Source organism: Natator depressus, chromosome 8 (assembly GCF_965152275.1).
Source record: "Natator depressus isolate rNatDep1 chromosome 8, rNatDep2.hap1, whole genome shotgun sequence".
NCBI lineage: Eukaryota > Metazoa > Chordata > Testudines > Cheloniidae > Natator > Natator depressus.
The window spans coordinates 95,344,110-95,362,510 of NC_134241.1; the positions used below are offsets into that span (position 1 = coordinate 95,344,110).

The 18,401-nt window shown below is 39.9% G+C and overlaps 1 protein-coding gene across 2 annotated transcripts in view; it reads right to left on the bottom strand.

Annotated features, from left to right (window-relative positions):
- LOC141992963 (nardilysin-like) overlaps positions 1–18,401 on the bottom strand; it is an 84,285-nt gene that overhangs the window by 56,885 nt on the left and 8,999 nt on the right. Inside the window, exons 2-7 of one of the 2 annotated variants that reach the window (XM_074962307.1) lie at positions 13,600–13,876; positions 13,145–13,226; positions 7,761–7,914; positions 5,937–6,010; positions 1,989–2,084; positions 695–817 (exon numbers count right to left, since the gene is read on the bottom strand). In XM_074962307.1, the coding sequence (XP_074818408.1) occupies positions 695–817; positions 1,989–2,084; positions 5,937–6,010; positions 7,761–7,914; positions 13,145–13,226; positions 13,600–13,876 (806 nt within the window). The remainder of the gene's footprint in view (positions 1–694; positions 818–1,988; positions 2,085–5,936; positions 6,011–7,760; positions 7,915–13,144; positions 13,227–13,599; positions 13,877–18,401) is intronic. The other variant, XM_074962308.1, reaches the window with a different exon arrangement.

The following is an 18,401-nucleotide window of genomic DNA, read 5'->3' on the forward strand; positions in this document are numbered from 1 at the left end:
TTTTGGTGCAATTAGTAATTATGCTAAGTACTCTGCATATATAGAGTACAAAACAATCCATGCCCTGAAGAGCTTACAATGTAAACAGACATGACAGAGTGCATTATCATCCCCATTTTACAGATGAGAAACTGAGAAATACAGAGATTAAGCAACTTGCCCAAGGCCTCCTAGAGAGTCACATTTATTGTGTCTTTCAGCCCAAAGGAACCAAAAGCATGAATCCATTTCTGTACAGCACACTCCAGAGCTGTCTGCAGGCAAGAGTTTTGGCCATGGACAAGCCTATACTCCAATTTAAAAAAATAACCATAGGACCACTAATATCCACATAGAGAAGACAACTTCTCTGTATTAAGGTCTCACCAAAAGACCCACAAATAGTAAACTATTTTGAAATCAGTGAATGGACCACAAAAAGAGCTGAGACAGTCCTGCTGGGATTCAAATGTGTGGTTCCCAGGAGATCAGGTATTTCAGTCTTGATGCTTAGATCTCAATCACCATTACCAGGGAATTTAAACAGAAAAAAAGCTAAGCACTGGCATTTTCTATGGGTTCATAAACGAATACAGGTGACTACAGTAGAATCATCGTTACCTAATGAGCAGCAAAGCGTAAGTTCTGAGCTGAAACAGTCCTCTACTTTAAAGCAGTATGTAATAATTTGTATTTAAGCAACAAATGATGTTACCTTTAGACTGGACAACTAAGTTCATAAAGTGAGCAGAGTAATAGTGCTGCCAAAAATCCCTCAGTCTGGTGTAGATATCTGTATTACTCTTTTTAGGTTCATGCTTTAGTGTCTCTGCATTACCTGTAAATGTTAAAAAAGTAGCTATTTGGCCTCACATTACTAGTGCTTTTCTAATCACAAGATCTAATCTCAGAATCTAATCTTGAAATCCTTATGCACAAGAATTTCACAATTTTGGATGTGCAAGGAATGCATGATGGAGCACAGAATGTTCAGGCCATGAATACATGAACAAATACTGAGATAAAATAAAACTTTTTTTCCTATGTATGTAACTAATATTAATATTGTGGTTAAATACAATGACTGCCAGGAAATTCAGAGTTCCAGGGACAGCAATTTTAAAAATTACTCTTCTCTGAAGTTTTTTAACCTCCTATTGTTATAAGAAACTCTTAAGAGTACTGTAACAAAGATTAGAGACAATATATTTTTCTGTATTTTGCAGTTTATTCATTTTGTGCACTACACAGACCCTTGTGCATAGCCAATTTCACTGTTTACCCTGTTTGTATGAGTCTTTCATAACATGGGAGAGAAAAACATGATTAAAGGAAAATGTTACTATAACCCACAAAAAATGTCAGGAGAGATTCAGAAGTAGGTGTAGCACCTAAAACTTGCTTGGTTTTTTTTGAAAGACTAGACTGCAAGTTGACAGGATCTAAGGCTGGTTCTACCTTCTAATTAATGCACAGTAGCACATATGGGGTTTGGTTTTACAGGGACTGTATTGTGTGAAAGGAGGAAAGTGAATTCTCTCTTCAACCCACCCCTACTCACAAGGCTGTACAATGGCTGTGAAGCTGTCACTCAGCTGCTGTTACAGCTCTGAGGCTGAACCAACTGCTTTGAAAAACCTTCCTTGTGAGCCCACAGTGACCTTGTCTTTTACATCCAAGATGCAAATACTATTTTTCCAAGGTTTATAACGGATAAGACATAAGGATAAGGGAGGCTACGTGAACCACAGCTGCCCTAGATGACACTAACCATAAGTTACCATGAATGGGTATGAGGCAAATAGCAAGGCTGGAGTTGAAAATATCTTCAATTCATGTAGCACTTTTTACCCTGAAGTTTACAGTATTCAAAATGCAGAATTGCTTTCCCATATTTCAGCTACCACCAGAGTTTGGTGAAATACTAAAGAATCTCATATTGTTAAGACATCAGTTTTTCTGTATTACACATATTTGTTAAAGTCTTAGAATGTTAGGTCAAGACTCACCCCAGAAAAACTTTTTCATTGGATGCCCAGGTCTGGCAAGGCTTCCAAGTAGCAGCTCCCTCCTGTTTGCATCAGACGGCCTTGCTAGTTGATACTCTGTTAATTTTATAGATTTAGCACTGTATTAAACCACTGGGCAATGTTCTAATGTAACTAACATCAATTTTCAACAGGGCCATACATAGTACATGGAACAGCACTGGAAATGTTTTTTGTCAGGTATACAAAGTAGTAGTGAATTAAACTACATCACTTGCTGCCAATGCTCAAAAAGGGAAGACAAAACCAAAGGGAAAGAAAAAAAGACCACTCAGCCCATTGCTGAGAAACAGAATATGAGGAGGAAAGAGAGAAAAGGTGGTTATTTACCTATACTATAACGGTTGTTCTTCGAGATGTGGGTGCAAATGTGTATTCCACACAGGCATGTGCATGCCCAGTGCACTGAAGCAGAGAATTTTCTTCCCCAGTACCCAGAGGGGCTGTGGTCATGCCCTGTGGCTCTAATTCTCTCCTGGCTATTTAAGAGCAGCACTGCCCTTCACATCGAACGTCACATCGAACATCAAGAATAGAGACTCCGATGCAGAGATGACAAAGGATGGATCATGGAATACACATCTGCACCCACATCTCAAAGAACAACAGTTGCAATAAAGGCAAGTAACTGTCTTTTCTTCTTTAAGTGCCTGCAGACACATATTCCATTCAGGTGACTCACAAGCAGAACTTGTAGGAGGAGGGGCTCAGAGTCTACTAAAGAATGACTGCAGGACAGGCTTCCCAAAGTTTGCATCTGACCTTGACACCATGGCAATCACGTAGTGTCTGGTAAAAACACGTACAGAACACCAGGCAACAGCCCTTCAAATGTCAAATACTGACATATAGAATCGCAGAATATCAGGGTGGAAGGGACCTCAGGAGTTCATCTAGTCCAACCCCCTGCTCAAACCAAGACCAATCCCCAACTAAATCATCCCAGCGAGGGCTTTGTCAAGCCTGACCTTAAAAACTTCAAAGGAAGGAGATTCCACCACCTCCCTAGGTAATGCATTCCAGTGCTTCACCACCCTCCTAGTGAAAAAGTTTTTCCTAATATCCAACCTAAACCTCTCCCACTGCAACTTGAGACCATTACTTCTCATTCTGTCATCTGCTACCACTGAGAACAGTCTAGATCCATCCTCTTTGGAACCCCCTTTCAGGTAGTTGAAAGCAGCTATCAAATCCCCCCTCATTCTTCTCTTCCGCAGACTAAACAATCCCAGTTCCCTCAGCCTCTCCTCATAAGTCATGTGTTCCAGTCCCCTAATCATTTTGGTTGCCCTCCGCTGGACATTTTCCAATTTTTTCACATCCTTCTTGTAGTGTGGGACCCAAAACTGGACACAGTACTCCAGATGAGGCCTCACCAATGTCGAATAGAGGGGAATGATCACGTCCCTAGATCTGCTGGCAATGCCCCTACTCATACAGCCCAAAATGCCATTGGCCTTCTTGGCAACAAGAGCACACTGTTGACTCATATCCAGCTTCTTGTCCACTGTAACCCCAGGTCCTTTTCTGCAAAACTGCTGCCGAGCCATTCGGTCCCTAGTCTGTAGCGGTGCATGGGATTCTTCCGTCCTAAGTGCAGGACTCTGCACTTGTCCTTGTTGAACCTCATCAGATTTCTTTTGGCCCAATCCTCTAATTTGTCTAGGGCCCTCTGTATCCTATCCCTACCCTCCAGCGTATCTACCTCTCCTCCCAGTTTAGTGTCATCTGCAAACTTGCTGAGGGTGCAATCCACACCATCCTCCAGATCATTAATGAAGATATTGAACAAAACTGGCCCAAGGACCGACCCTTGGGGCACTCCACTTGATACCGGCTGACAACTAGACATGGAGCCATTGATCACTACCCGTTGAGCCCGACAATCTAGCCAGTTTTCTATCTACCTTATAGTCCATTCATCCAGCCCATACTTCTTTAACTTGCTGGCAAGAATACTGTGGAAGACTGTGGCAAAAGCTTTGCTAAAGTCAAGGAACAACACATCTACTGCTTTCCCCTCATCCACAGAGCCAGTTATCTTGTCATAGAAGGCAATTAGATTAGTCAGGCATGACTAATCACTGAGGAACACTATCAACATCGCTTGGGCTCTCATCAAATGAGCTTGCAACCTCTGTGAAGGCATGATATGAGCTACTGCATATGCTGATGTAATGTAAGAAGTTATCCACCTGGAAATCATTTCCACAGAGACTGCCTGACACCTCATACGATCCACATAAGAGACAAACATATGAGGTGATTGAAAAGTCACTCTCTCCAGATAGAATGCCAAGCCTTGTCTCACTTCTCATGTGTAAAATTGTTGTTCATCCACATTGGAGTGCAGTTTAGGAAAGGAAATCAGTAAATAAATCATTTGGTTAAAGTGAAACTGCAAAAACACTTTTGACAAAAAAATTGGATGTGGCGATAGGGTCACTTTATCCTTGAAAAACTGTGTACACAGGGGCTCTGCCATTAAGGCCTGAAGCTTGCATACTCTCCTTGCAGATGTTACAACTACAAGAAAGGCTGTCTTCTGGCACAGGAGGGACAGAGAACAGGTTGCCAGTGGCTCAAACAGAGGACTCATAAGGACAGCCATGACAGTATGAAGGTCCCACAAGGGAACAGGCTCTTCCACATGCAGGTGAAGATGAATGATTTCCCTTACAAACCTCACCACCATGGAGTTTGAGAAAACTGACTTCCCTTGGGTGGGCAGATGAAAAGCAAAGATAGCTGCCAAGTGAACCCTCAATGAGCTGACCAAGATACCTGAGGACTGAAGGCGCAATAGGTACTCCAAAATATCCTGAATACAGCATCGGCTGAATTTCCAGAGCAAGCGACCAAACTGAAAAACACCTCCACTTGACCAAATAAGTCACCCTAGAAGAGGGCTTGCAGCTGTTAAGCGACACTTATCAAAGAGCTTCCAAACACTGTTCCTCCTTCTCATCTAGTCATGTAGCATCTATGCAGGCATTGCAAATGGCTCCGAGCTCCAGAACATTGATATGGAGGAAAACTTCCTGTTCCGCCTACAAGCCCTGAATTTTCAACACCCCTAGATGCACTCCCCAGCCTACAGAAGAGACAACAGTGACCTAGTAACCTTAGCAAAACTAAACAGAACACAGTTTTGGCTAACAATTATTTAATTCAACTCCCTGAGCTTTTCTGAGGTCTTTATTAAATATATGACTCTCCTACCCAAGTCTTCAACGAAGGGCAGAGAAAGCTCACAATGCACATTTGAGGTGTTTAACACATCCTCCAGCAAAACCAGGGAAGACCAGACATGACATTCCTAACTTTAACTTAAAAACACAAGCAGGAAAACAATTAAAAAAAAAAAACAAACACTCTTAAAAATCTACATTTTTAGCCCTTCTTTACATATCGTGAAGCATGAAGAAAAGGCACCAATCCATTTTTGCCCCTTTGCAGATCTCTATTAACCTAGTTCTATTTTATTATTTGCATCAGTTTTTCATTACACCAGGGGATTGGTTAAATTTTTCAGAGATACCTTTTTGATCAGAGGAAGTTTCTCCTTATTTACAGACTGATTCGCACTCTAATTATTCTCCCTCAAATGTACTATTTTTTCACAAGACTAGTCTCCCTATCAATGTTAATACCAACATTTGCTCTGCATTGAGGGGTGAACACAACACAACTTGACTCACACCCACATAAATGTATATATTTAATTAGGCTCAAGGAATTAATAAATTCCATTGGCATAATTTTAGCCCCTAGTTAAATAAAGGACATATAAAATATTATGCATCAGGCTTCACAGCACTTAATACCTGAGAATCTTGTCAAAAACTTCAGTACAGTCAATGCTGTAGAGCTCAAAAAAAAATTTTATAACAAAAATATTACTCTTACCACTATCAACAGCCTCAACTTCACGATCAATAGCGTCCCTGATCATTAGTGGGTGAATGAAGAACTGTGCCCACCTAAAACAAAGAGAAAAATGACAAATCTTTCCCGTTGTCTGCTGAAAGATTGTACAGAAACATATTTTTTTAACAAAAACTGTCTTTATGACAAACAATAATATTCACTTTTTTTTAAGGTTTAGGACTTGCAGTAACTCAGAAACAATTATACAGTTCTGGACTCTTTTGCCACTTGTTCTTAATGTCTCTGAAGTAAAATGAATAAACCCAATTATTTAATATTTTCAGAAAGACAAAGGGCAAGGTCTTTTGAGTGGAAGTGGACTGGCAGAATATGGTACCAAAGGATGCAGAATCATCGATAGCCCTAATTTATATAGATAATATTATTCACAATTATATTTTCTCCCTCACCCATAAAGATATGGATGATGGATAGGGCAGACTAGTGGCCTGAATGGAACACTGGTGCACGAATGGGGATTCTATATGGGGGTGGAGTTGTAATTAAATTTTGGATATACCTATGTGGTTGCCAGGGAATTTTGATCTTGGATCTCCTCACAGTGGTCCCTTCTGGCCTTAAAATTTTTGAAAATCCTACTAAGTTCTTTGCCTCAACAATCCCTTCTGTTGGAGTTCCATACGTCGATTATGCAAAAAAGCATTTCTTCATCAGTTTTAAATTTGTTGCCTTTCAATTTCATTAACTTCACACATGTTCTTGTATGAGTAATAATGAATAGGTGTGCCTGTTTATCCCGCACATACCATTCATTATTTTATAGACATGTATCATGTCATCCCTGCTTTGTCTCCTCTCATCTAGCCCCAGCTTTTCCAGTCTCTCCTCATATCCAAATCTTGCCATATGTCTAAATATCTTTGCTACCCATCTTTGAGACCTTCAAAGTAGCCAAAGCTGGTTTGATTCCCACCTTTGGAGGGATGAATTCTGCCCTCCAATGTTTTACAGAAGGCGATCATAGAAGCAACACTCCCATTGTGTGTACATTCTAGTGCAGAATTTAGTTCAATCACCATATTAATGGCATTGATAAAAATGCCTATTTGCAGTACAACCTAGTTTTCCGCCAGACAATTTTGTCAATATCAAAAATATTTAAATTATCCTCCCCATCAGAAGACTGTTTAATTTCCCTATGACAGAAATGGAGCTTTATTGTATTGACATATCCTATGACATGATAAGAGTTAATTAATGATCCTTCCTGGCACTGAACATATATTTTTTTGAATAAAGCAGTAGATCATTTTACTGCACCTTTTTGGTGGTACACTGCCATGTAAGAATCAATACTTTTTTTTAAACAGAGATTGTTAATAAAAAATTAAACAGCCTAATAGGGCACATATTTAAAAGGAACAGGCCAATAAAAAGATTCTCCTTTAAGTAGCCAGGTAAATGGAATGAACTACCAATTGCAACAGTAGGATAATTTATGATAGTCCTACAAGTAATCTGGCATAAATACATATTGAAATCTGTCCTACTTTCATAGCAGGTGCATAAATTACATCACTCCTAAGAGACTATACACTACTGAGGTACTACTACTCCCTCAAAAGACAGTGAGAGATCTAAGGGAAAGTCACAATCTCCTTCCATCTATAATGACCTCAGTTGTAATAAGGGGACCTATGGAAGCTCAGCAATGACAGACTCCCTTCAATCAGGCCAAGATAAGGCAATGCAAAGTTATATATGCAGTTTCCTCAGGCAGACACACATTGTGTTAATCTATTTTAAATGAATCAATGCTTTATTTGGTGTGATCACGGTTACCTATCGAGTGCTTCTTTGAAGTATTTCTGCTGGATATCAAAATGGAAGACTGTCCTTTCACAGTCAGTTGAAGCGTTGTCACTGCCCCCATGTTTCTTCAGGAATGCATCAAACCCATTCTCATCTGGATACTTCAAACTGCCCATAAATACCACTGAAACACAATCGATCAAAATTAAGCAGATATAGACATAATGATGATTTCAGAAAGGCACAGCTACATAAAGACAGCATGATTACCCACTGCTTTGCACCTTGTGAAGGCATTTACACAAAGCAACAGTGCATTACCATTTGATTGACAGCATTTTATGTCCATTTGCACAGGTGTAAATTACTACACAAGATGCAAGACGGTGGGAAATCTAGCCTGTAGCAATTGATCAGCCTAAAAATGCAAGTTATAGAATGGAATCATTTCAGAATATGGAAAACACTTGGTTTCAAGGATGATTTTAAGTTACACCTTAAAACTGAGCACATCAGTCTCAATCTAGTCCTGAATAGGTCACCATAGAGAAACAGACATACAAGCACTCAAATTTATCTGAGTATGACTAACGTTGAAGGAAGTATAAGAAAAATGCAATTACTATTTCAGTCCATTTATTGAAAATAAATGAATAATCTAAAGTGCACTGTCGGGGCGGGGGGGTGGATTTATGTCCAAGGCCAGCAGTACCCAACTAGTGGCAATATTCTGGACTAGACTGCCCAGCGGTGAGAGTCATTGGTTGCCTTGCCTAGCAGCTTGAGTCAGCAGTTATGTCACCCAATGGCAAGAGTCAATGGCCACCTTGCATAGTGGCTTGAATCTGCAGTAATGTCACCCAACAGCGAGAGTCAGTGGCCACCTTGCCCAGCAGCTAGAATCGCCCAACGGCAAGAGTCAATGGCTGCCTTGCCTAGCGGCTAGAGTCTGTGGCCAGCATGCCTAGCGGCTAGAGCCAGTGTCAGTGTCACCCAACAGTGAGAATCAGTGACTGGGGTTAGGGGAACTTGGCCCCATGCTGCTCCACCAGGGACCTTCAGAATAATGGTCCAGACACATAGCTTACGGACAGGCACCAGCCCTTACCCCTGTGCCCTGGGTCACTTCCTACCCCTGCACCACTGGTCTGTCTCCGGAGTGTCTTCCCCTATTGGCAGTGACACGTCATCCTCGGCCCCTGCAGATGAAAGGCCTGCATGGCTTGACTGTGAGCCCTGTCCCAGCTGCTTAGAGCCTCAGTGGCTTCTCTGCAGGAGGCTACAGCATCCAACTGCTCTACTGCTTGGTCCACCTAGACTGAGCTGAGCAGCTCCCTTTTGAACTCTCCCTCCACTGGGAGCATGCCCAGCAGGGCGTGGCTGCCTGTGTCCATTACTTACCCAACATGATTAATCCCAAAACAACTTTCAGAAGTTGAGCTCAAAATGAGAGGAGGCTGAAATACAGTTGATGAAACATAAAATTGAGTTCCTTCCTTGTCTTTTGAGTTAAAATATCAATATCCAGATTTCTATGCGTGTAAAGGAGCTTATGTAACAATTTGTTGAATCAAAATAGAAGTAAAATTAGGGAAGACGGAACAGCTGAATTACGAGTTTTGTTAGAAACCTGCACCAGCACTCCTGTCCCGTTAGCTCAGGATCAATCATGTGTGTTTTAGACCATTTGAGCGATTTGGTCAAAACTTCCTAACAGGCTAGATACTGAACAAGCAAATGAGTCTTTTACACTTCTTCCTCTAACACTTTGAAGAGCCAGACATTTCTATCAGTACAAACCATCAGATCTCTTCTCCAGACCTTTATTATGCACCTTGATTACTCTATTCTCCTGTCTGGCCTTTTTGCAGGAGGGACTGATTTAAATAATTTATTTTAATCATGATTTAAATCAGCAAGTAGGAACCCCTGATTTAAAGCATCAACTGTAATCTTGTTTTGAATTTTTACTTTTTAGTTATTTTCCTAAAGAAAGGGTCATTCTCAGTGGCTGATATAAACATTAGGACATGTTAATTTGCAACTCAATATAGCCATTACACTAAATTTGGTACTTCTTTTTACTAAGCAGGAGGATGCACTATATCTATATGCATTTATTTAAGCAATTATATAGCTTAACATACATTTATTAGGATTCCTATATTTTACAGTTTATTATGTTAAAAATGGTGAATGTTGTACTTATTTACTGGAAAATGTTTCTTTTTCTACTCATGATTTGTATCTCACTGCATTGGGATGGAAATTTCAATTAAATTAGAAATGCAGAAAAACAGCTTTTTAAATTTGTTTTTATAAGTTAAATACAGCTACCTTAAATGTGCTGGACACAATGAAAAAAAGTAAGTTTGTCATAACATATTTTGCATTTAATACAAGCTGATTTGTTAAAGAAAGAATTGACTGTAGTTAATGACTTGAACCGATTATTTCTGGTCACTATGTCCTTCAATATTTTGGAACTAGTTCTCATCCTTTTCTACCTCGTTTTTATTCATGGATTAGATTAGGAAAACAAGCTTTCCTGCTTTTTCAGCTCCCAATTTTGAATGAACTAGTCAAAATTCTCTCTTTCTACCTGCAGAAGAGGCAATTGCCATCAAAACCTTATGTAGCTTCAAAAAAATCTGGTTCAAGGTCCTTAGCCAGTTACTTCCACCAGTTCACTGGTCTGACTTTCTTCAAAACTTTGGCAGCAAACATGTTGCTTGAATAGTTCTATTCACCCCCAGTCCTGAAATCTATTCTGATTGATGGATGAATATTAGATGCCCATGCCATAGCAGCACTTCCTCCTCAGCAATTAAGTATTTACTGTGATACTTTGTATTGAGAATACTGGTCAAAAAACAAGGCAGAGGAAATGCTTGATCTGCTTGTTCACTGCCTGCAATTTAGCTTTGTTTTTTAAGTGTTTCCTTAAATTCTTGCCAAATTTTAACAACATTAGCAGTTATCTTTTTGCAATTTGTCCAAAGCAATGGAAATAGATTTTAGTATAGTCAGTATAATTTCTACATTTCTCTTTAGCTGGATGTTAACTACTCTGGTATGTGAAATTTCCATTTATTTTGTCACAATTTTCTTCACAAATTGTCATCAAGATAGGCCAGATCTTTAATAAATGCTTCAAAACAGTCAACCACTAAATTCCATCATATATCTTAGAGGAGAATTAGCTGTGATCCTCCTCTCTTCAGTGAAACTGAAGCAAAGTGATTGTCAAAAAACAACAACATTTCAACAACATTTTCCATTAATCCTGGTATACCTCCGTCTTTGGCTAAAAGATACATCAAATGAGCTCTGTACCTATATAAATTTCAAGCTCACTTTTTTATCCACTTCTAAATTTCTTCTCACCTTAGTGTCAGCATTTTTATTCATTTTAATTATTTTTAACATATAATAATAAATTTAGGCATTGTCATAAATTGCCATAATTTTAATTAGGTTTATTTTAATAAGAAAATTTAATTTACATTAAAAATTTAATTTAAATTAAAATACTCTGCTTTTGATTTTTTTTTAATTATCAATTTTTACCCACCCGACCCTGATGCCTCCAAATTAGCCTCCCTCATATCCATTTAAAATGTTGCCATTAGACTCATGTTCCTAACGGTCATAGTGACACACAATGGTTAAGGGCTAGTGTGCAAAGATCACTGGCTGTCATGCTGACCAATATTGCTTCATTGTTCACTTGTATTCTCCTGTGATCTATATCCATCTGATATCTCTAGTCTTTCCCTTAGATTGTAAACCCTCTAGGGCAGGGACCATCTTTTTCATTCTGTGTTTGTACAGCACCTAGCAATAATGGGGTCCTGATCCTTGATTAGGGCTAATAGGCATGATGGTAATATAAAAAATAATGACTGCTGTGGTGGTTCTCGGGCTATCCAGGACAGAGAGTCACCTTGTTACCCCCGGCCTCCCGCATGAGGGAGTCAGCTCTCTAGCACCACCAGCCTTTCAGCCACTCAAGCACTCTCCTCTGGGCTATGCCAACCTTCAAGGCAAAGAAAGGGCTAGCAATAGATGCGCCCCATACCTCTTGAATCATTCCCTTGTGATATCCAGCCCCTGACACTGGCTACTCACAGAAATTCCACAGGCGCACTATACCCTACTTAACTTTTTTAACTTAAATCACCGCTCCTGCATAACACATAGCACTTGTAATAAAACACAAGAAGGTTTAAGAAAGGATAGAGATTCTACTGGAAACAAGAGACTGATGGAAACAAGTTATTACAACCCAAAATAAAATATGACCCTAGGTCTACACTTACTAATAGTTACCTTTCATGTCTAATAAAGTAGGTTTTTCCCCAAAAGTTCTGTCTGTTGCAGAGCTGGCTGGATTCATAGGAATCAGGATCCAATTTTTCATGAGAACAACCTGCTCCTCAAAATGTCTCCTCAGTGAAATCATCCAGAATATCTTTCCCTCATCTGTGTTATCTGAAACAGTCTTTTGTTTCTATTCATGGGAAGGACATCCCTGTCTTGTTGTAACATTCCTTTTTTTACCCTCAATAGCATTTGATGATTTGCAGTTGTCTCTTATGATTTTTCCTTGATGGTTTTGGGATTGAGCAAGGCTGAATAATCAAGCCTTGCATTGCATCACCAACTAAACAGGGCAGAGTGACAACTCCCTCCTGCCTGAATGGCCCACCACCAAGACATATCTCCTAGTAACTAATTTTTTACTCCAAGTCTATAAAGCATACTTTCAATATAAATTCATTATTCCTTAAATATCACCCATACATACACCTTGCAAATATATGAATCTTGACAAGTTACTAGCTTTTTTGGAGATATCCTAATGTTACTCTTTATGGACAAATTTCCTGTAAGGCACATGTTTGGTGTAGTGAATTTGTCAGGTCTGAAGTAGGAGTTGTTTGCAAAGAACGGGGGGCCCTTTACCTAGGAGCCTCTGTGTCACAATCACCTCACCCACTCTTCACTCTACCATGCTGTCTCTACCACATCAAGCACAGCATGTGATCCTCATCTTTAAAGCCCTCCATCATTTAGCTCCACCCTACCTTTCAACTTGTTTTTATTATGAAGTTTAACCACCCCCATCAACTTTGTATCACCAGTTATGCCAGCCCCATTTTTCCCACATTCACCTCCATGCATTCTTCATGCAACCTCTTACACTTGGGAAGAACTCCCCATGATAATTCATGAATCCCCTATCTTAGCCTCTAACATCCCTCCTTACAACCTTTTTGATGTGGTACCTACATATCACACCCATCTGGCATTCTGCTTCTAGAATTTTTTATACAAATCAATAAATCCATAATAAGGTCATTAAATTTTCCACTTTGGGAGGAAAGACTGAAATGTAAGCTGATACATACTGTGCTCCAGAAAATGTGCCAACCCAGGCAGATCCTCAGGATCACAGAAACTGCCAACAGCAACACAAAGAGCAGCTGCAGACTGCAAAATAAACACACAGACACTGAGGAGTCACTTCTAAAAAAAATTGCAGTCATTTTATCTAGTAGACGAGAACTCCAGTTCTAACAATCTCACAGAGCTACTCTACACTCAAAGAGGAGTGAAACAGGCCAGAATGTTCTGCTGGAAATACGAGCTATGAGTCCATAAGTAATGGCAATATAGGCTCAACCCTGAACAAGAGAGGTAGATGCTCCGATACCAGGGACAGAGGCCATATAAGTAACTAGATTGATAGGACATTCAGAAACGGAGGACTAGCCTGTTTGTCTTACCACAATATTTAAGAGCTTAGGACCATGACAGTAGTTCTCCACTTAACAAGCTTTCACTCTGTAGCATTAGCACATACCAGCTTCTCTGTTCCATTTCTCTTATTTGCTTCTTCCTTTCCTGTTAGTTCTTCCATTTCCATATCATCAGAATTATTGGGATCCTCCTCCTCCTCATCATCTTCATAATTTTCCTTGTCCTCTTCCATCTCTGCTACCGAGTCATCATCTTCATCAGTTTCAATCTCGATTTCATCATTATCCTCCCATTCCAAAGACTCCTCAGAAGGAACACTATCCATGTTATTTGCATCCGAAATCAGTAGTGCACACAAGCCATTTTGTAATGTGAGATACCTGGGAAATCAAGAATAATAATAATATTTTGAATCTTCAATTGTCCACCTAAAGCAATGGAACTCCCAAAGAAAGTCTGAAAAATTCTGAATTTTTCATATTTGTTCTAGGCCAGCGGTTCTCAAACTGTGGGTTGGAACCTCAAAGTGGGTCACAACTCCATTTTAATGGGGTCACCAGGGCTAGCTTAGACTTCTGGGGCCCAGGCCCAGAGCTGAAGCTCGAGCTCCACTGCTTCAGGCCTGGACGGCAGGGTTCAAGTTACAGGCCACCTCCTTGCGGTTAAAGCCTTGGGCTTCAGCTTGGACCCCACTCTTCCCCCCGGGGCAGTGGGGCTCGAGCTTTGCCCCCTCCCTCTCCTCCCTCTCCACCCACCCACCCGGGGCAGTGGGGCTCGGGCGGGCTCAGGCTTCGGTCCCCCATCCTGGGGTCATGTAGTAATTTTTGTTGTCAGAAGGAGGCCAGAGTGCAATGAATTTTGAAAACCTAGAACCCCTGTTCTAGGCTTTTGAACTGCATTCCCTTCCCCACAGTGATGTTCTTGAAGATCTGCTAAGCATGAAAGGTAGTTTGAGAGCAGAAAAGTTTTTAAAAAAAAATCTACCAGTCCCTTTTTGCCATTTAATTATATTCCCAGACAAAAACTGGGTTAAAATGGAGATAAGGTTGAGAGTACATCGGTAATTTAGAGTAAAAAGCACAACAGGGATGTTGTAATTACTCCCCCCCCCACACACACACACACACTCAAAACCAAAAGCATTATAAAACCAGGCAGTTCATAGTTAAGTTTAAATGTAAGAGAAAGCCGAATGTTTTCATTTTATTCTATATAGGTTCTTATACTATGCTCATTACCACAGTATTTGAACACCTTTCAGCACTGAACTGAGCAATGTGGCTAACATCTATCACATGTTCTTTGTTCTCTCTCGCAGCTCTTCCTGGGGAAGAATTCTGTGTGCATGCAGGTGTTTTTTTAGTAGGATGTTTTGTTTTAAATTATATTATATATACACACTCACACACTGTATGTGTTTATATTAGAGAAGGGAAGGTCAAAGAAATGCAATATGCACATAGAGGAGAAGTGTTGAAGTTTGTGATGGTTCTTAGCTCCTGTGAGTTCATTACACAACCTCAGACCAACCTGAGCGAGATCTGTCTCCTGCACAGATGAGCTTTTCCCTTATTGTAGAAAGGCCCATTGTGCCAGAGGAGCAGAGCTGTTGACCATGGTGTTCATGTTGGACTTCTAGGTAATATTTTAGATATCCTGGGGCCAAGCTATTGAGATCTTGATGAAAAGGACCAAGACCTTGAACTTGACATTTTATAGGAAGCCAGCATAGTGAGCAGAGGACAGGTTTGATGTGATAGAGTGCTGCTCCTGAGTGAAATAGGCTAAGCACTGAAGGCTTCATGCCCAGGTATACTGCATTGCTTTAGTCTACATGAGAGGTGACAAAGGCATATATAAATGAGGCCAGGTCATTGGCCAACAGGATGGGATGAAATCTCCTAGCCAACTGGAGATGATAGACAGCATTACTTAGATGCAGTTATATGACCTCTTAGTGCCAGCGAATAATCTAAAAACACTCCCTAAACTACAGACTGAATTGATCAATTGTGGGTGTGTGTCTTTAAATAAAGGAGACCTCAACTTTTCAAAATACTTTCCTCTGCCCATGAGCGTAACTTCTGTTTTGCTCAGGTTCATCTTAAACCTGCTATTCTTTATATATGAAATGATTTTGTCCAAGCCCTGGACCACCTTGGTGATAGTAGTATGGTCTTATGTGGTGAAGAATAAGTAGAGCTGTATGCCATCTGCATATTGCTGGCATTTGTGTCCATGTCACCTGAATAGTTCCCCTAGTGGCTGCATGTACATGTTGAAAAGAGGTGCTGAAAGAATGTATCCTTATGGGACTCCACAAGTGAGGGGGGCTATGATAATTAGGCCTATGAATTTACCCTCATTGTAAACTCAACTATAAAAGTGAACATTCATAAACTGTCACAATGACTTGTTATATAAAGTAACCTAGTTCTTTAAAAAAAAAAAAAGACATGTAAGAAGGAGGCAGAAAGGCTGAACTAATTTAAAAAGAGTTTTACTGATACTACTTCAAGGACTGTTACTATTATGACTGACAAACAAGAGGAACAGAGGTCTGAAAATCAATTAACCAAAATAGGTGCATCAGAAATTCGGCCTATTGGTGGACACAATACTGAGAGGATAGATTATTCAACCCAACACTCCCTTCTGGGGGGCGAGGGTGCTGTCTTAAAAAGAAAAGACTTTTAGTAAAAACTAGCAGAAGAAGCAGGTGTGTGCCAACAATGGAAGCAAACTTTATCACCATTGCTGCCACCTCACTATCTCCTGAAACCGCAGATATTCTTCATCCTAATCCTGCGAGATGTCCTGACCAGACCACGCCTGATAGAAGGAACCAAATGACACAATCACCTGCACCGTCTCTGGCTAATTTCTGAACATCAGATGGGATATGAGACTTCATCTTTGCCCCCGGCACGCTCCATGTGTCCTTTTCTTTCACCACCTTCTTTCTTAGAGTCTGGCTTTGATGGCTGTCACATGCTGCTTGTACACAGTAGATTGCAGGACTGCTACAAGTAGGTCAGGCTTCTGTACCAGTTTTGGACTGGCTACAGAACATCCATCATGAAGAGAGATACAAGAGATGTGTTCTCTTTAAGATACTTTAAAGCACTGTCAGGTATGGCTGTTACCAATCCAGGTAAAGTATGTTACTCATAGTGCCACCTAATGGCTGAACTTTATAATAGTTTTAGCATTCCATCACATGTCCCCCTTTAAGTTTTATATTCATACCATTTACAAAATTTTACACTATCAAGCAAACGTTAAAGTTCAATACATATCAGTTTGTTAAGTGTTTCTGAATCATAATGGTTTCCTAATTACATGACTCAAATGCCTAATAACTTTGTGATCTGGCTGTCCATTAGTTGCAACGGCTGGCTGTGGTTGGTTTGGAATTGTTGTATTCTTCTTGTTCTGCATCTGCCATCTGTAGAGTTTGCTCTGTTGGATTGTTCCTTCTGAGGAACAAACTGAAGATGTGACAACTTCTCTTGAGTTCTGAATTTTTCCATATCTTGTGAATTTATTCTGAAAGATTTTGTAGTTAGGGACTTGTCCCTCTTTCCCGCAGGGGGTTTATGATACTTTTATCAGTCATGCTGTGTCTCTTTACTGCTTCTGAGCTAGTTTCTGTTTTTTCAAGTTGCTCCTGGTTTTTGTTTTGCTCCTTCACTAGTTCACTCTACTTTACTATTTGGATAGCTGTGTGTAGGGTTAAAACTGTCTTTAATTGTACCTGCTGTGCGATGCTTTTGTCTGTAAGCCCAATAATCAGTCTCTCTGATATTTTCATGTTTTACAATCCCCAAATCTCAGTTTTCTGCCAAGGTATGAAAGGCTCTTACAAAACATTCAACACATTCCCCTGGTTCTTGAGCTCTCTAGTGAGAACACATCCATTCATAAACCACATTTCTCTAAGGTATAAAGTATGCATCAAACATAGCCAAACTCTTTCAGTCATCCTTGTGACTGTCACCAGTAAAGGCAAAGGATTTAAAGATATACTCTGTCTGCTTCCCCATAGCATAAATTAAAGACAATACCTGGATGTCTCCAGTTTTCTGGTGGAGTTTAGTAGTAATGCGAAGTCTTGCAAAGTACTTCTTCCAGTCAGTCCATTCTGAATGTCTGTCAAAGCTGAAGTTTTCTGGTGCATCAAAGAGTGATATGTTGATTATATCAGTCCTGCAACCTTTTTTGTTGTTTTTTCTTCTGTTTGAAACCTTTGTAGCTGATTTCCAACATTGCATATTTGCAATACTGCTGTAAGCCTGTGACCAGAAAGAGGCAACTAAAAGAAATGTCCTAAACAGCCTGATGCCGGTTCAAGTTTCCAGATCTCAGAGTGGATGACAAGACTGTGCATTGGGCCTATGTTTTCCCAACAGTGAGTTTGCATTTTCTTTCTTTGCTATTCTTTACTTCACCCTTTTCTGTGTGTTTGTCTTGTTTTAGTTTCTTAGGAAACAGGACTTTAACAACAGCAACAATATAAAAAGCTCCAGCTCATCTCAACTAACTTCTCCTTTTCCCTCCAAAAAAAAAACAAAAAAAAAAACCAAACCCCACTGACACAGAATACTTCTTTCTTTGAAGGACTCAGTTTTAAACTAAATTTAACTCAAACTAATCAACAGATTTAATTATCAGAATATTCCCTCGAAGAGTAGGTGCTGTGGTTCTGAGGTAGACAGTCTATCCTTCAGACATAATAAAAGTTGAATCCCTGTTTTGTGTGTAAAACTCAACTCAATCTTAAGTACAGAACTGCATTTGGCACCCTCACAATTAGAGGTGCTTGAAAAATGCAGACTTTTTTGTCAAAATTTTAAATTTAAAAATACTCAATTACTTCATAACAGAGGTGGGCAAACTCCAGCC